The sequence below is a fragment of the Fundulus heteroclitus genome, chromosome 8 (genome assembly GCF_011125445.2).
Source record: "Fundulus heteroclitus isolate FHET01 chromosome 8, MU-UCD_Fhet_4.1, whole genome shotgun sequence".
NCBI classification, from domain to species: Eukaryota; Metazoa; Chordata; class Actinopteri; order Cyprinodontiformes; family Fundulidae; genus Fundulus; species Fundulus heteroclitus.
Window position 1 is genome coordinate 20,959,756 of NC_046368.1, and position 18,967 is coordinate 20,978,722.

The 18,967-nt window shown below is 37.5% G+C and overlaps 1 protein-coding gene across 1 annotated transcript; it reads left to right on the forward strand.

Annotated features, from left to right (window-relative positions):
* Positions 1-62: 62 nt before the first annotated feature.
* On the forward strand, positions 63-8,917 carry LOC105938120 (guanine nucleotide-binding protein subunit alpha-11). The gene is made up of 7 exons (XM_036140338.1): positions 63-330; positions 5,528-5,712; positions 6,206-6,360; positions 6,448-6,576; positions 7,302-7,431; positions 7,520-7,673; positions 8,594-8,917. Exons 1-7 carry the CDS (start codon positions 210-212, stop codon positions 8,782-8,784), a joined length of 1,065 nt encoding a protein of 354 aa, XP_035996231.1. The 5' UTR covers positions 63-209; the 3' UTR covers positions 8,785-8,917.
* The last annotated feature ends 10,050 nt before the right edge of the window (positions 8,918-18,967 follow it).

Here is an 18,967-nt window from a genome sequence, read left to right on the forward strand (position 1 = left end):
AACCTGCGCCCTGCACAGCAAGAAGGTAAAATGTACCTGAACTGGATCTAGAATGAGGAAGAATGACTGCGGAAAGTCACAAACAATGTATTGGTTTCAGGAAAGGAGTAACCAGAAACGGCCGACAATATCAGCATGCGTTTATCTCAGTACACCTCATTAGCTGGAGCACACTTTTGTCAAACGTTTGCTGCGGGACGTAGGCAACAATGGACGAGTGCTGCTTGTCCCAAGACGATAAAGACGGCCGGAGGATATCCAGAGAAATAGAGAGGCAACTTCAACGTGATAAACATAACTTAAAACGGGAGCTTAAGCTACTGCTTTTAGGTAGGTTCTTTTTCATATAAGGATTCCCCCTTTGATTATGTCTAAGAAGGGTTTGTTATCTTGACATTTAATCTCACAATGGAAAAATATCTGTTGCAAGTTGCTTTTAAACAATTAGGTGTTGTTAGCGATTACATTTTAGTCTCAGACAAAAAATTGTGCCTTACATATTAGTGGAAAATTATTTAATTCAATTTTCAATGACATGAAAAGAAAACAGATGGAAATTTTTTTATCCTTTTAACCTTCAGTAAATTAAGAATGCTTGCATATTCAGTGTGGGATTTTGTTCTTATTAATCCACTGCAGACAGGTTTCATACAAGCTTTGGTTTTCACTGAATTAAATAATCTCTAGTCAACTGTAGAGATTAGTAGGAACTGCTGCTAAACAGCTGGGTTATTAGGCATTCAAGTGACACTTGTCTAATATTTACTTATAAGATTCAGATTTAAGATCAAAGCATAAAATAAACATATCGCCTGTGGTTATTTTCTTGTGCACAGTAATGTATTTTATAATCTGCTTTCGGAATGCTTTGTAAAGACTGAATGGAATGGTTTAATAAATATTCTGCCTAACAAGAATACGCAGTATCTCCCCATGAATTAGACAGTAATACATTAAACTACCTGGATCCATAGAATCAGAGGGTTGGGTGGCGGTTAATCGTAACAGGTTTACTTTTGCATTCCTTACATAGTTTAATCCTTGATGAGTCAGCCTGATCATGCGTTTTCTAATTGTAAGGGAGCTTCGATGGACTGCTGCATTCGTTGATGATGTCAGATTAGACTTTTCATTACATCTCATTTAGAGACAATGTTTTGTTTATAAGATGTTAGTTTAGCAAGATAAGGCTTTTATGTGTTGCTGTGTTTCAGGCATTTTTTTACACCTTTAATTTTAACCAGGAAGTTCTATTGAGATGAGAATTGTCTTTTACAAGAACGACCTGGCCCCAAGGCAACAGCTACACAAATCAAAATAAAGGTTTTATTTGCCAGTGATCTTATGTTGACAAAGCCAAACCTGGCTAAGTTGCGGCAAACGTAAGCAGGTATCCTACCAGGGTAGCAAAACAGCAGAAACTTAGCTCGAACATCTTAACCATTGTCAATTATAACCAAATCCTTGGCAGAGAGGCGAAGATCCAACAGTGTTTGGCGATCACACACAAGCAATGAACTGACATAAGCAATGATAGACAGAAACAGCACTAATACAAACAATGATGACAGCAAGAGACAGCAAGCCACACACACTGGTGCCATCTTGGATTAATTCATTAAATACTAAGGTATTATAAAGAGCAGACGCCTCAATACGTGCTAGAGCACTTTCTGCATCGCGGGCATATTAGATGATTCTCTCCAGCTCAAGGCTGGCATAGGAGCCGACGGAAGTACATGCAGAGGGAGCAACTTTGACCGGATTTTCTGCAGTTTACGGCTGCAATAACTGGGTATAACTATTGAAAGTAGACCATGTGGTGCAGATCCCCATTCTGGGCTGAGATTGGCTCAGAAGATTGAGTTTTACTTGGTGTGAACAACGCAGAAACCCAACAAATGGACCATAATCTTATGCTTTTTAAAGGCATACTATGCAACATTTTTCTGTTAATTAATGTGCTCCATACCGTTTTGGATGATTAAATGAGTCATTTCAGGTCGAACAAAGGTTTTCTCGGCCGCCCTGGTGGTCTGTGGGGGAAATACCGCACTTGCAATTGCAGGAGCAGTCGGCCCACATTCACAGGCTCAGTAGTCTGGTGCATCGCGAGAGTCGGTCTTGCTTTACGGCGAGAACTGCTACACGCCCCCAGTGAAAGGCATGCTCGTTGCTGCCGCAGTGGCGATATTTGTGCAGTTATCATGGCGGAACCAGCGAGAAAACAGTGAAAGCCCATGTCAGAGCAGGCAAGAAAGAGGAAAAGGGCTCTGGACAGAGAGAGGAGTCGTACACGGGTGAACATCGGGCAAGCTTTTTCCGAATGGCGAGAACTAAAAGAAAAAGAAGGCTGCAAGGCTGACGCGGACCTCGCGTTTCTGCTGATGCGATTGTAAGTAACATTGGAATGGTTTCTCTCTCTCTCTGTGCATGTTCATACTTTCACTGTGTTAGTCACTGTTTGTACTGCCGTTTTTTCGACTTTTCATTGCGTTCGCCTGTCTGCTAAGCTCAAAACAACCGCGCCTGGCTTGACGGAGAAACCAGAACAGCTGAGCATCTTTACGACAGTGCACTTTTACTTTCGCCCTCTGGGGGGAGCCTCGCTGGAAAATCAACCCCGGTTGCATAGTATACCTTTAATTGTTTATCTCTGTATTTCACACACTAAGGCTGAATTGCATTACCAAATTAGGTACCCTGGAGTTAAAGAGTGTCAGCACATGCAAGAAGCTGTGCAAAATAATTGTTTTTCAAGGGTTTCCAAACCTTGTTGCAAGCAGGGTAGTGTAAGACACTGGAATGGCCTGGAAATTTTAAAGAACGCTTTTCGAGGCCTTTAGAAAAACTGTGCGTATGCATGTGTGCATGCAGAGCATGCACAAATATGAAGTAATTATTGTTGGTGTGTAGAGAAGGCTCAGGATTGTACATATGAGAGAGTGAAATAAATTTAATTGTTTCTTTATTAAGATGTACCCTATATAATGTCTATGATCAAATAGCAAAGGTGAAATCAGTCTTAGTAATACCTGACTTGGAGAAACTAGTCCATACTTTTATCACAGTTCATCTTGACTACTGTAACGCACCGTTTATAGGCATTAGCCAGACCTCCCTTGCCCGTCTGCAGCTTATGCAGAACTCTGCTGCTCTTTGTTTAACTCAGACCCATAGGCACGAGCATATTACTCCCATCCTAGCGTCCCTCCACTGGCTACCTGTGTGCTACAGAATTAATTTTCTAAGCTTGTGTTGTTTGTTTTTAAATGTTTGAACAACCTCGCTCCACCATATTTATGTGAGCTGATTCAGCCCAACTGCCCAACCCAATCCCACAGATCAGCTGATCAGCTGCTGCTGACGGTCCCTAAAACTAGGCTGAAGCTCAGAGCTGACAGAGCACTTGCTGTTGGTGCTCCTAAGTTATAGAATAACTTACCACTTGAAATCAGACAGGCCTTCTCTTTTCCTGTTTTTGAATCTCTTTTAAAAACACACTTTTATTTTCCTGGCTTTTAATACACTGTGGTCTTGTCATGTATAGCAATATACTCTTGCAGTGGACCTGATCGAGTGAATGTTGTGCGTTTAACGGCAAAAAGGAAGCCTTTCCTCAGAGATGACGAATGAACTGCCAGCAGATTAAGAGGGCAGAGAATTCCCAAAGTATCTAACATATTCTGCCTCCCACAACGGAAGGGAAAAAATTATTAGGCACTGCTAATATGCAGCAGGTCAAAATACCAAATAAAATAAATGACTTTGCCACAAAAAAAGGTTGCCGTTTGGCATTTGGAGACCAAGTCTAAACACATTTATGAAGTGAAGTCATCTAAGACTTGTTTGGAGGACAAACAAATATTTCTGTGAACAGCAGATTATTGAAGGGTGTAGAGGGGTGTAGGGTGTAGAGGGGGGGCCCAAAAAGACTGTGTGTTGTCCCGGGCCCTCGCAGAGCTGTCAGCTGGCCTGCTATGGACATTGCGTTGTGTGGGATTCTCAAATTATTTCTACAAAGATGGGATTATGAAATTGTTTAAAGGTTCTATATTCTTTAAAACTGAGAGTTTCTTTCGCTGGAACTTGGAAACCAAACCCAACTCTGGAAAAAAACAACCTCTGAACCATAATGTTCTATGCACCAAATGTTACACTTGACACAACGCAGTCAGGCAAAGTGGTGTTTTGTGCCAAACTCAGATTCATCTCATGTATTGCCACAGATAGAAAGAGATTTGTCAGGTCAGACAACGTAGCTACACTGCTGTAGACAACATTGTCAATGTGCTTTCCCCCACTGCACCTGACCTTTTTCATTGCTCTTGGTGAGGTAAGAGTTGGATAAAGCTGTTCAGCCATAGAAACACATTCCATAAAGCTCTCTATGCATTGTTCTTGAGCAAATTTGAAGGCAACATGAACTTTGAAGATCTCTAGCTGACTTGGCAGAAAGCTGGTGACCCCTGCACATTATGACCATACTTTGTGTTATTGCTAAAATTTTAATTAAAAACATTTGACTGTGAAATGTTTACTAGTAAGGAAATCTAACAACCAGACCAAATGCACAGGTGACATTCTATCATCGCATGTTGGAATTCACTGACTTCTTGAGAGTAACCAAAATGTTTCACCAAGGAAGTGTTAGGATCACCTTAATTCAATACTTTTAATGGGGTCATGAATACTTTTTAGCAATGTCCTGATCAGGAGTTTTTAGTCCCGAATATTGATCTACATTATTTCAGAAAGAGGTTTTTGCTACTATTTAGTTCCAGTCCGATACTTTATTAAAATGCTTACAATGCGTATGCTTGAAAACTCAGCAGTTTTAAAATCAAATGGAATAATATGAAACATTTCTTTGATCAGGTCTACGCTAGTATATGATTATGTCCAACTTAATTCACTCACCAATGGCAAATAAGAAAGCTGCTGTCCCTCTTATCAATTTTCCTCTGACAGTAAAATATATTTTGTCCTAACCAGAGTTACAGCACAACAGCCTTAACATGTGGGTCCAACATGGGGTTCACTTAGCTGGGAAAGCTTAATGTTCTGAGATGTCAGCTGGAACATGCTTAGGTGTTTCAATCATTTTCTGTCAGACTTGACACACATGCAGCTACAGTCCTCCACAAAGTCATAACGTTTGCTGAAGTGCTGGGCTTTGCATTTTTACTTCCTGTTTTATTATGACTGATGATAATTTAACCTGTAACATAGGTCACACATTGGTCAGTGTGGTTCCAGGAACAAAAAAGTTCTCCTCTTTTTTCACGTTCTTATCCGTTGGGTTGGAATGTTGTAAAGTTTAATCAATAGTGTCATATCAGCTCTCCTGGAGCAAAGGCAGAGCAGGTTACAGGTTAGAGACGGACAGGGAGACACAGACAGCCTCTTTCAGACAGTTAATGGACGCTTTGGTCCAGCGATCTACACAGATACTTCAGATCAAACCTTACGGACATGTAAATGATTAAATTTGTTTCTGTTTGTCGCATTCATGTCATTTTTGCAGGAACCGGTGAAAGTGGGAAGAGCACCTTTATCAAACAGATGAGGATCATTCATGGCAATGGGTACAGTGAAGCTGACAGAAAAGGTTTCACTCGAGACGTCTTCCAGAATATCGTCACAGCCATCCAGGCGCTAATTGATGCCATGAGGCAACTAAAGATTGACTATGTCGACGACCAAAATATTGTAAGAAGTTCACAAACAATGCTTTAATGTCCACTCTGATGTCTCTTTATTGACAAAGCATTTGTAATATAACCCATGGTCATTTTTAGGGCTTCCAGGCCTTATTGATTGACAGCCAAATGGAACTACTCTCAGATTTTCTTGTCAAAGAGATCCTGTATTATGCCTGTATGAGATATCCTCTGTGTCTGGTGACCTTTACTCAGTTTTCTGACCGTTACATACTCTGGCAACTACCTGTAACACACATCTACACTTGTTATGCCCCTATTTATTCCTTCTTCCACCCATTATATATCTGACAATTTCTTTCAGATGGAATCAAATAATTGTTAGTCTTAGTGTTTAACTTCTTCTGTTAGCGTGTGTATAAATTTGCCACCACTAGTTTTTTTTTTTTTAAACTTAGTCTAGTTGATGGTATTGTTGGTCTCTAAGACACAATTTAAAGTTTGCGTCTTGTTGAGTTCTTTGTGGATGTTTTTCATGTCAGACGTATGCAGAGAAACTGAGCCAACTGGAGACAATTAACCTGAGAACTTTGGAGCCCTGGCAGGCGGATGCAATTAAGCGAGTGTGGAATGACCATGGTGTACAGAGGTGTTATGAACGTAGGAGGGAGTACCAGTTGTCAGACTCTGCCAAATAGTAAGATCTATTTAGAATATTTGAACAAGGACGTAAATGGATGCCCGTCACAATCTTAAACCGTATGTTTTGTTGTTATTGTTTTAGCTATCTGAGTGACATGGACAGAATAACAGCCCCAGGATATATCCCCACTCTCCAGGATATCTTGAGGGTCCGAGTACCCACCACAGGCATCATCGAGTACATGTTTGATATGTCAAAAGTCATCTTCAGGTATGCTGCTACTCTGTTACAACGCTAGCACAAATGACTGAAAAGAGACAGTTTTGAACACTTCGACCCTAACTCCACAGATGTTTACTTTTAGATTAGATTAGATTCAACTTTATTGTCATTACACAGGTACAGGTACAAGGCAATGAAATGCAGTTTAGGTCTAACCAGAAGTGCAATAGCAACAAGTGCAGGATAAACAATGGTTCCATATGTACAGGACATGGGTTTTTACTGAATAAATATAGAGATGGATACTATTATAAACAGAATTTTACTGATAGATTTGTCCTATGAGTATAATATATAGATAACTAGTATTGTGAACTAAGTTTATAGCTGGATATGCACCGAATGTAATATACAGGTGGATATTACTATAAGTAGAGTTTTACAGATATGTACAATAGCATAATATACAGATGATTATAATTACAGAGTTTACATGTACTATGAATATATGTACAGAAGGCTATTACTATATGCAGAATTGTGAGCATGATATACAGGTAGCTATTACTATAAAATGTATAAATAAAGTTTGGACAGAAGCTATTTAAATTAAAGTGCAGTGGAAGGTAATTGGATATTACAGTTAAAGTACGGTATCGCAAATGTATATGTAAACTGCTTCCACTATCGGTTTAAAAATGGAAGAATAAAAGTAAAATTTCTTCAGACCTATAGCAGACAAAAATGACAATAAGCACATAATTTGCCTGTAGGATGGTGGACGTGGGTGGCCAGCGCTCAGAGAGGAGGAAATGGCTCCACTGCTTTGAAAATGTCACTTCTGTCATTTTCCTGGCGGCCCTCAGCGAATACGATCAAGTCCTTTATGAGAGCAAGGACGAGGTATGTTCTGATGGTGTCACTGATCCTTTGTTGTCCGGCTTCATAGGGGTTTGTGGTTTGTTAATATTGTTGCCATCTGTGGTTTTAGAACCGACTACTTGAGAGCCTCACCCTGTTTCAGACAATCACCTCGTCCCATTTGTTTAATGAGTCCTCCACCATCCTATTTCTGAACAAAACTGACCTGCTGGAAGAGAAAATCAAAACATCTGATCTGGCAACCTACTTTCCAGACTACAATGGTAAATATTTATATTGCTACACATCTTTAGTTTGTATACATTATAATTTATCACTTTTTAAAATCACATTAAGAGAGAACTTTCCACCTGATTCGACTGTGTGCCTCTCTCCAGTTTGCATGTTTGTGAATGGAAGGTCTTAGTGTTGAGATTGCCGAAGCAATTTAAGGTTTAATGTTGGGCCTTTATTCTGGTGATATGCGTAACTTTACAGACAGGGGGCAAGTGGCAGGATGTACAGTACTCTGAACATATTACCCATCCATAAACATGCATAGTCCACAAACCAAATCAGGAGTTAAGCCTGAAACTTATTTGCTATGAGGAAACAATGCTAACCTCCACACTTTTCTCCTACAAAAAATACCAAACAAGAAACACTGTTTCCAGTTTCAAACAGAGGTGACAAAAATGATGCACCTTTGATGAGGATAAAAAGTTCTAGAATCAATTGAGTTTTTCTGCTGTTATATAATCTAACACTGACATGCACACAACTCTTGTTGAAGTCCCAGGAGAGTTTAGGAAAATCTTCTCCCCAAGGACGCTTTCTGACATCCAAACCACACAATCAGGGAGTATGGAGAGATTAAAAAAAAAAAAAAAAAAACTTTGATTACTATCCTCTTTACTCTGTGTAGTGCCATGATGTATATGACTCTTCTTCCACCCAAGTGGCTAGTTTTAAGTGAAATGGACATCTCTGTCACATTACATTTAATACTAAGGATGAGAGAAAAGCAAAAGGGAATACTTACTGGAAATCTTATGAGATTCTCATCAACTTTAAAAAAGAATAAATAAAAATTTCTCAGGTACATTTAAGGGAATTTTTAAGGCACCAATAAACGTAGCAATAGATATATCATTTTGTTATGTATCTACAAGAACAGCTAAATTATGAACTCTCTTTCCCACAGGGTCTAAAGGCGATGCTCAATCAGCTCAGCGGTTCATCGAAAAGAAGTACGTTAAATCCTATCCCAAGAAAGAAAGATCTCTCTATACACACTTTACATGTGCCACCGACACAGAGAACATCAGAATCGTCTTCAAAGCTGTCAAAGACACACTCTTTCAAGATAACATGGATAAATTCAACATTATTTGACAGGAAACCAAGTTGTGATCCACCTTCAGTCACACAAAAGCCCAGTTACAATCACATGTTGCAATGTTTTAATGTTAAAGTACTGTCCGACTAGATAAAAGATGAGCAAAGTAAATGGCAAAAAAAAAAAAAAAACCTGAATGAAACAACAAAAAAATCTTATTGATACATATTTGAGTTAATTTGACCAAATTTCGAAGTTTCTGGTAAGTGTTGCCAAAATTGTTACACATCTTGATCAGAATCTTTGCCATTCCTGCTGTGCAAAAGCCTCTACCTCTGTAGTATTTGATGGTATCATTGTGTTATGGTTTTGTTTAATCTGTGCCATCTTGTGCTAAAAGTTAATGCTAGTCTAATTAGATATAGGTGTTGTTGAGTTCTTAATGGAACTCCTTGTGATTTAGATGCATACTTTCACTTAGTCAGCTCAAGACACCCACAAAGTAACATATGCTGCAAAACAGATAATCTCCATGACAACACATTCTTTCTTTTGATATCACTCCAGGAGATCCTTCCTTTTGACAGGTGTGTCTAAGCTGAGACAAAGCCATGTTTCTATGAGATTGGGGCTCTTCGTCTTTGGGACGTCGCTTATGTAATATTGTTGTAAGAGCCCAGAGCTGTAAACTTGTGATTGTTCCTTTAACATATTAGAATAGATTGTTAGCTAAACTCTGAAGTTAAGTCATCCTTAGAGGGTGTTTATGGTGGTAAGCTGCTTGGAGGAGATAAATGGAACGGTAGGGGAGCGACCATGTTCAAGTGCTACTGGTTGTACATATAAATATGAAACTGGCCTCTTTGAATCCTCACATAGATTTTCAGTCAGATTTAAATCTGGTGAGTGAGGATGCCACTTAGTAGGTATGTTCCTGAAAAAAAGGTTTTGTTCACACGGAGTTGCCTTTGGGATCACTGTAAAGTCTGATCATTAACCTACTTTAATTTTGTCAACAGAAGTCATCACATTCTTCTTTAATAATAGGTCATAAGCCTGGTCTTTTTCAAACCACACTAACTGCTAATCCACATGTCCAACCATGTAACTAATTTCAGTTTTGTTTAACCAGTTTATATAACTATCTTCCAAAACTCTGTTGGCCTGTCCAGATTCTTCCTGTAATGTTATTGTTGGCTTTTGATGTTCTTTGTTGACCAGACTGGATTGTCTCTTGGGCTACATTCACACAACAGGCAAATGTGACCCAAATCTGATCTTTTTGTCCCCATGCGACCCATATCTGTCTTTTTCATGGCAGTGTGAATGGCCAGTATTCCGATCTTTTCTCTGCCAAAAATAATCTGATTTGTGCTACCTCCATAGGTGGTACTAAATCAGATATGTGTCTGATATTTTTCAAAATACCCACAGAAGAAGCTTTATTAAACAATTACATAACAATTACATCTGTCATTACTTCCATAAACACTACACTACTGTGTGATGTCTACCTTCTCCTTTTGTTATCTGCGGGTCGCTTTGGGGTCTTGACACAGTCAGACCTAAGTCTGATGGTTACCGCATTTAATTAGTAGTATGAACAACTACGCAAGAAAAAAAATAGATTGAGCATCAATACCTGCAGTGTGAATGTAGCTTTGGGGTCTGCCCAGTACGCCATTTTTTACACTTGGCATGACTATCAGTTGCAACACAGCATTTCTAACAACCCTCATTACTATAAGGATACAATACGCTTCTCTCTCTCTCTCTATCTCTCTATCTCTCTATCTCTCTCTCTCTCTCTCTCTCTCTCTCTCTCTCTCTCTCTCTCTATATATATATATATATATATATATGATGTTTTATATATATATATCATATATATATATATGATGTTTTATATATATATATCATATATATATATATATATATATATATATATATATATATATATATATGATGTTTTATATATATATATATATATATATATATATATATGATGTTTTATATATATATATATATATATATATATATATATATATATATATATATATATATATATATATATATATATATATATATAAATTTGCTCATGAAATACAATAGAAAATATTAATAATTTGGAATAAGGTACATTTGGCATGTTTCTTTTCCTTCTTACAAAGCATAAAACTTATTTATGTTTCAGGGTTGCACACAGCACACATGGGCATTATAAGTCACCTATATGTGTTTAGGTTACCCAATTTTATCAGTTCCAGATTACGCAAATTAAGTATCATTACATTACATCCCCAATTCTTGGGGTGGCGTGTAGAGTAGTAGTTCAGAGGGTCACACTACACTTGTACATCCTTGAATTCATCTTTCCAGTATTCAAATCCTTAAGTTGCAAGCTTTGGAGCAAAGCTAGAGCTCTCCTTCCTCTGCAAATGTCCTCAAAGCTGACTGTGAATAAAAGCCACTAGTGACACACAATCTAAAAAAAGAGATTGACATTATAGCATGAATATGTTTTAGAATATTGCTCGTTGATAAATCTTTAACCGATAAATTCTCAAAGTATTTTGGGGCAATGTTATTATTCCTGATTACAATCTTACCTTAGACTAAACTGTAATGGTATCGGAGTAACTTGCATTGTATAACTTTTTCAACTAGCAGATGGCGTCAGACTGGTGTAACTAAGGACAACTGTGTAAAAAATATAACACTTCCTGCTTAACAGCTTTTAGAAAAGGAAGTAAAAAAAACCCCTTACAGCCAGCTACTGTGGCTTTTGTTTTTACCCCACGGTTGTTTAAATTCCTCTATCTATTATGCGTCTATCACTATGTCTATGTTGTATGTGGATTGTAAAATCTGAATTGAAGTGTATCTATGTCTTGTCGCTATTCAATATGTGTTTAAAAAACATTTTATGATTTTTTTTTAATTTATATTTTTAAAAAACTTTATTAAATTCAACGTGTGTAAGATACAATCAGCTGTGTGGTCTGTTTTTTATTCTTTATATCTAAATTCTTTGACTAAGTCTAAGCTGCTTTCCTTGCACTCATTGAATGTAACACACATTATAGAAAAGGTCATTCCTGTTGTTTACATCATAAAAATTCTTATTCAGCTACAACAAACCTTTTGCTTAATCAAAAACACACATTCTATTTTAGCTCCCAACATTTATATTTCTTTCAAAGTGAAACAAAGGAGAAAAGAAGCTGTCGGTTAGATTAAAAATGAATATGAAAATAGAGTTTGATGACAGAGCCTTCGACTCAGAGCCTGCTTCCTGCCCTTCAGGAATGTTAAAATGTAGCTGAACTGGATTCCATGTGATGAGAATGGCTGCAGTAGTTCGCAAGATACTTACTTTTGGAATAGGGTCAAACTGGTAAGTAAAAAAAAAAAAAATCTATTTACATTAATCTCACAAATCTGGTGAGGACAGACAACGAACTGAAAAAGCAAAACAAAGACAGCCATAAACTGGAGCTAAGGCTAAGCCTTTAGGTGAGCTATATAACATTAGTAATATTACTTTTCAGCAGTACTGACAATACTGATATTTTCAAAACTTTATTGAGGGAAACAGTTCCAAAAAACTGTTCTTTTGAACTTGAGTTAAAGGACTTTAAATGATTAGGGCTGTTAATATGTTGCAGAAATAGAGTTAAATGTTTGATTTACTTATTTGGTCTTGCAGCTGTTCCTGGTATGCTGTGCTTCAATTCAAACTCAAAAAAGTGAGGATGGAGACATGAGTTAAAAAATAAATCTACAAGCAACCACAAAACTCATCAGTTGTGTCTAAGGATTTACATAAAATGCAACCTCAAATAACACATAACACTACAGCATCCATCCATCCATCCATCCATCCATCCATCCATCCATCCATCCATCCATCCATCCATCCATCCATACATCTATCCATCCATCCATACACCCTCCAGCTCATTATGGGAGACCCCACAATGTTTCAAGGCCGGACAGGATAGAAAAACCCCAAATGGAGGTGCTCTGGGGTGTTATGCCAGAAACCTGTTTGATTGTGATTATTATCAATAATTATAATTTGCTATTAGAATTTTAATAATAGGTCATTCAAACTCAAATAGCTATAACACATATAGTTCAAATGGTTGTGATCCCGGGGCTATAAGCTTGTAATGATCAATACCAATATTGCATTTATTGATTAGCTGTTATGACCTTATTTATGCTGGAACAATGTGATCTGATCGGTTTCTGACCGATGAGATTTATCCAGCAAGCGTTGATAACTCAAATTATAACTGCAATTAGAGTTTAAGCCTTACTTCCTTTACCACAAACCAATGAAGATGTCTCTGTTGATTTCAGATGTCAACTCAAAAAGAGGTAATTCTGTATATTTTGAAAGACCATGTAAACTCTGAATCGAAATAAACACAATTACTATTCCACACGTTATTTATTGAACCAAAAATAACTTCCTGTCACAGTAATTATTCTAATTCAATAACCTAGGAAACTCTACTCACTACTGAAATAAACATGCAAAAGAAAATAAAGGAAAATAAACAAGTCAAAAATGGATTAAAATGAGAGGTAGCAACTCTTAATTCAACTCACAGTTGTTTAAACATCACATTCAAGACGTCGGCACTTGACGTAGCAGCATTGAAAAACAAGATAGCTTTGAGAAACTAGATGGACGCTTCAGTGTTTACAACAAGCTAGCTAACAGCTTAGCTACGCTGCACTTTCCATGATGGCAATGTTGGATGGCAATGTGGTCTGTCACGTCCTGAAATGGCGTAACAGGGGCCATCCTGATTATATGTACAACCCCCTCTACTGACTCCTTCCAACATGGAGAAGCAGCAACTCTACTTTAAGCTTACCCCGGCCACCTTCCTGAAGAAACTAAATTTGGCTGCTTGTATCCGGGATCTCATTCTTTCGGCCATGAGCCATACCTCATGACTACATGTATCGGAGGGTAGACAAACCGGTTAATTGAGTTGCATTAAGTTGGCCACTTACATGTAGCTTTCAATATATGCTGTTTGATTACTGAAAGTGCATTTACCATTGGACCACTAACAAGCTTAAATCGAAATGGTTCTCAGTTTTTCTGAATGAAGACTTTTCGACACCTCTTCAGAAGTATTTGTCCATTCTGGTGACTTGTGTAATGTTCTGTTGTGGTTTAGGTTATTTTCAGTTAGTCAACTTTTCTGTTTTAGGATTTATTTCTGTGTTGTGGTGTTTTTGATTTGTGCTTAGTCTGTTTGTAGTCATCTGGTCTTGGTTATTATTTATGTCAGCTCCTGTCCATTAGTCTTGGTCTTACTTTCTTAGGGTTTTTCTTTATTAGTCTGTATGCTCCTTCTATTGCTTTCACCTGTTTTGGTTAATTGGTCCCGCCCTTCTCACCTGTTCCATCCTCCTATTTAAGCCTGCCTTAGTTGTTTGTTTGTTGCCGGAACGTCTTGTGTTTATCCCTCTCGCCAGCCTGCGGTAAGCCCTTTCCAGCCCCTGATTATTTTTGTATTCAACCTGCCTGTCTGTCGGTCCGTGCCTGTTCTGTTTTTTGCCTTCCAGTTTTTTGAATCTGCCTTTTGCCACCTGGATTTTGTTAATAAACCCCTTTTAAGCTCCAGCTCTGTGTCCGGCTTACTTTTGGGTTCTTTCATCACAAATCATTACAACTTGAGGTTTTGTGGTTGCCATTAACCTTGATGACAGAGAATTTTCCCAAGCATTTAACATTGAAAACTTCAAAATAAATATTCAAATTGGTTCACTCTTCATAGCTGGATATAAATCTGACAATAATTTGAAGTACACCAGCAAATCAACTTCTTTAAAGGCCAGAAAGACAAAAACAAATTAACAAACAAACAAACAAACAAAAACCCCAACTAAATAAAGGTTTAGGAGATAAGTCAGAAAAATATTTCCCCCTTTAAGTAAAACCGCAGATGATCTGAAAATAACTGCAGTACACAACAGAGACCCTTATGAAAAAATTATTGTATATATACATATGAAATATGTATAACCTCTGCATCAAGATTTCCAGTGATATTTAAATGTGGTTGAAATGTAAAAGGTGAAAAAGCTTCTCATGGCGATATAGAATCAACATCTTTTTGCAACAGGAAGTCTGTGTGGAGTGTGGTTCAAATTAAAGATGAAAAGCTGTGTTTTCCAAGTAGTTTTGCATAGATTTAAAAAACACCTTATATACATAACTGAAAAGATGTCATCAGCTCTATTGTTTATTGATGCCTAATTATTTTATCATTTGTTTTATTTAGATTACTGTTATTGAGAGGCTGTCTTGTCTAAAATGTAGAAATGTCATCTTATTTAACATGGAAAAGAATTTGTACAGTTCTGGTATGAAGTTTAGACTCACTAACCATACAGATAGCAACTACTCTATTTGTTGGCTTTCAATTATTTGAACAGCCCTCATCAGTTGTGCTGCCATCATCATCTGATCAGTCTGTCAAACAACCACCTTGTAATAAACCTTTACCTGTAAATAACCTTTACCATCTGGTCCGGCTAGAATATCAGGTTTTCTAGCTCAGTTCCGCATTACACAGAACAGACAAGCAAGTTGAAATGTGTTAAGCTGTCCTTGACTTTCTACATCTTTGTTTAGGCAAATTTTGGATTCAGCTAGGTCTGAATTCAGATTGTTTTTTTTCACGGTAGATTTGGGTGGCATCAAACAAGGTCATCAAAACCTCAGTTTTGGCAACTTTGTTTGGGTTAAATTTGGACAGGACATTTATAAAAAAACAATGTCCAACTTTCATCTTACATATTAGGACTAACTAAAGACGTTGACTGACCTGATACAACCGTACAAATAATTTCCATGGAAATCTGTTTGATGTGATGATTGTCTTTTTCCTTAAGTCCTAATGTGTGTCATAACATTAAACTGAATGTTTGACATTTCATGTTTTAGTTACCTGAGTGACTCAGTGAAAAATGACCACCTTAAGTACATTCCCAACAGGAGATCATAGAAATCAGGGTTCCCACCACAGGTACCACTGAGTACATGTTTGGCATGACAAAGGGCATTTTCAGGTATGATAACCAGTAAGGTAAAATAAAATTCCCTAGTTAAATAAATTAAATCATGACCCTTTTTACCACACAGCTTTTAATGTAAGATATTAAAAGTAAAGTTAAAATTTGTATTAGTCTTTGTCACGTAGCTGGCCTTTAGCGGCTAGAGTGCGTGGGGTGTGGAAGGAGGGATGCAGAGACAGAAACTGTTGTGGTCCACAATTTTTAATTATCTTTTATAATACCCAATTACAACGCACAAGCGAGGTTGGGGGCGCAATATCTGTTCTCCAGCAGCCAGTGACGAAACAGGCGCCTTAAATACCGTCTCTCTAACTGGTTAATACCATTAAAACTCTCCCAGGGGTGTAAATATTAAGATGAATACATAAAACTATCTAAAACCCTCCATAAACCATAACAACCATAAACCATATAAACCCCCAATCTATCTACATAAAATCCTAAACCAAACACCAAAGATAAATAGAAACTTCATAAACTATATAAAAGCTAAACTTGGCTCCCCTATACATTTCCCTGCTTAGGTCCAGCCTGGAACCTTCTTAAGGCAGTCGTTTCTGCCCAGGCCTATTTTAGGTGACGGACGTAGACACAAGGACAAGTTCTGTACAAACAAAACAATTTTCATTAAAACACTTTAAGATGCAATAAAAACACTAAGGACAAAATGGCCATATTGCACAAATATTGCCTTTGTTGATATTCTAATTTTTGTCACCCTTCTTCTTCAGGGCCCAACTACTCTATTAAAGTGCTGCAGTGCCACAGGATCTAAAACCAGGAAACAGGAAAGACAATCAATAAACACTAATACAATCAACTGTGTGCAATAATTTCTGAAATGTGCAAATATGCTTCATTAAAGTGCTGTATGCTATCCAAAGTGCTAAATATGCCAGTTAAAGTGCTCAAGTGAAAAGTTAAGTGTTCATTCTCAGATGTAACAAACGGCTGTTTGTTAGTCTTGTTTTCAACCTTTAGCAATAAAGCAAATAAGGAGTTTATATGTCCTTGATGTGTCTTTAAGATGTTTCCAGTGGACAGCCTGCGTTAATGGACGACAAAATGGATCGACCTTTTTGGAAATGTCCTAAGTGAATACGAAGTCCTCTATGACTCTATGTTCTAACAGAGTAAAGTCGAACAGTAAATCTATTTTCTTAGTTTTTCTACAAAACTCTTCTCATATGCTGTCTTAGAACCAGATCCTTGAGACTTTTGCCCCGTTTAAGACATTAATAGTAATCTATAATCCCCTTTTTGAACAAAACAGATCGGCTGGAAGTAAAAATTGGAATTATCTTTCCAAATGGCCTATCTCTAGGGGCCATTTGGAGGGATACTGTTACTAGCAGGTAAAAGACCTTTAGAGGCAGAAACTATTCTCAGAAATTCTCCCCATACACCTTTTAAAGCATAATATTGTAAATCCATTTTTCCAGGCCTCAACTTTCCAAGAAAGGTGAAAAATACCATTTTGCCTTTTTTACTGACACACTACCTTATAAGAGACATGCAACAGATTAAGGCTCTCAGAAAAAAACATATTACACTGTACCCTCATACAATATTTCCACATCTGAGGTGATATCAAAACGGTTTATACCATTAAATGTAGATTAAAAATAAATTTATCACAAAAGTGTTTTGTAGACTCACACATGAATTTAAACCTAGACCTTTCTCACTCCTGCAGTACATTAAGGTGATGCAGAGGCAGTAAAAAAAAAGTTTGAGAAGAAATACGTGCAGCGCCACTGTGGCCACAATTGTGGCCACTCTAGATGCACTACACCTGTACCACAGACAAAGAGAACATCCAGGTAAACTTCAAAGCAGTCAGAGACACACTAATGTAAGGTTCTATTCATACATTTTGTTTAGATTAAATGGCCGATTGGTAGACCTTTTCATGTTTAAGAACTCAAACCTTGTGACAGCAAGGTTTTCCAAAACTATTTAAGTGTTCAGCATACATTTTCTGGCCAATTTCAGCTAAGTCATAGCACATCCATCTATTTTCCAAAGCGCTTATCCCTATTGGGGTCTCGAGGGGTGCTGTCAATGGGCAAGAGGCGGGGTACACCCTGGGCAGGTGGTCATAGCACAGAGGAAAGAAAATGTAGTGGCAAGCATCAGCCTTGCAGATTTCTGAGGTGCCAGATATTAAGTTGGTATTGGTTTTGTATAAATACAATTTGTAAGTGAAAAAAAACAACAATGCAGGAACCATATGGCAGAGAAATAATCACAAGGTTACAGCACTGGACTCTTACAATAAACAATCCGGGCAACATCATATAGGTGAAGAGTCTCGATTCAGAACCACATGCTCTTGTTCTAAGCTTAGACACACCTTTCCAAGGGGGTGGTCTCTTCACACACCGTCTGAAGAAGGAATGTGTTGCTTGGAGATGTTATTGTTTGTCCAGCATGTGTTAATTTCTGGGTGTTTTTGAGCTGACTAAGTGAATACACATCTCTAAATCACAGGGAGAGCTGCTCCATTAAGAACTCTACAAAACCTATATTTTATTGAACTGGCTTTAACTTTTAGCATTACACCATAGCACTAGTATAAGAATGTAACAAAGTAAAGAGAGAGGGTAAAGCCTGGCCTATGTCTTCTTACCACTGAGCCAACTCCAGGGCCCTTGCTCAACATAATTTTCATATATACTGGGTACCTTCCTAAGTAGGGACAGTTTATCGAATAGTTTTATTCCTCTGGCTTTAAGAAAACACAGCCATTAAAATTGCCAGAATTCGGTGCTGCTTTGTAATAAATGCAGGCTCTGACTCACTATTTTGTGTTACATTAATCCTTTGAATGGAGCAAATCCACAAGTTACTGTTTATTCAAAAGCTTTGTTAGGAGATTAAACTTCTTTACATTGGATACTAGTTTATGATCCCAGGTTACATTCAAAATTAATGTGTAAATAGTATTTGATCAAATACCCTTTTTCTGTTTAGGTTCACATCTTTCAAATGAGTTTAAATACTGTGTCTCTTCTGTCTTTTATTCAGCTTTAAGAGGTGAGGAATTGTGTTGACTTTTAGTTATTGAATGGTGGCCTAATTGAATTGAATGCTTTATTTGTCCCCAGGGGGGAGATTTCAGTACAG

Coding starts and splice junctions, on each gene's coding strand:
- LOC105938120 (XM_036140338.1), top strand. CDS start 210: ATGGACGAGTGCTGCTTGTCCCAAGACGATAAAGACGGCCGGAGGATA. Junction 331..5,527: donor GCTTAAGCTACTGCTTTTAG/GTAGGTTCTTTT, acceptor TCATTTTTGCAG/GAACCGGTGAAAGTGGGAAG. Junction 5,713..6,205: donor ATGTCGACGACCAAAATATT/GTAAGAAGTTCA, acceptor TTTTCATGTCAG/ACGTATGCAGAGAAACTGAG.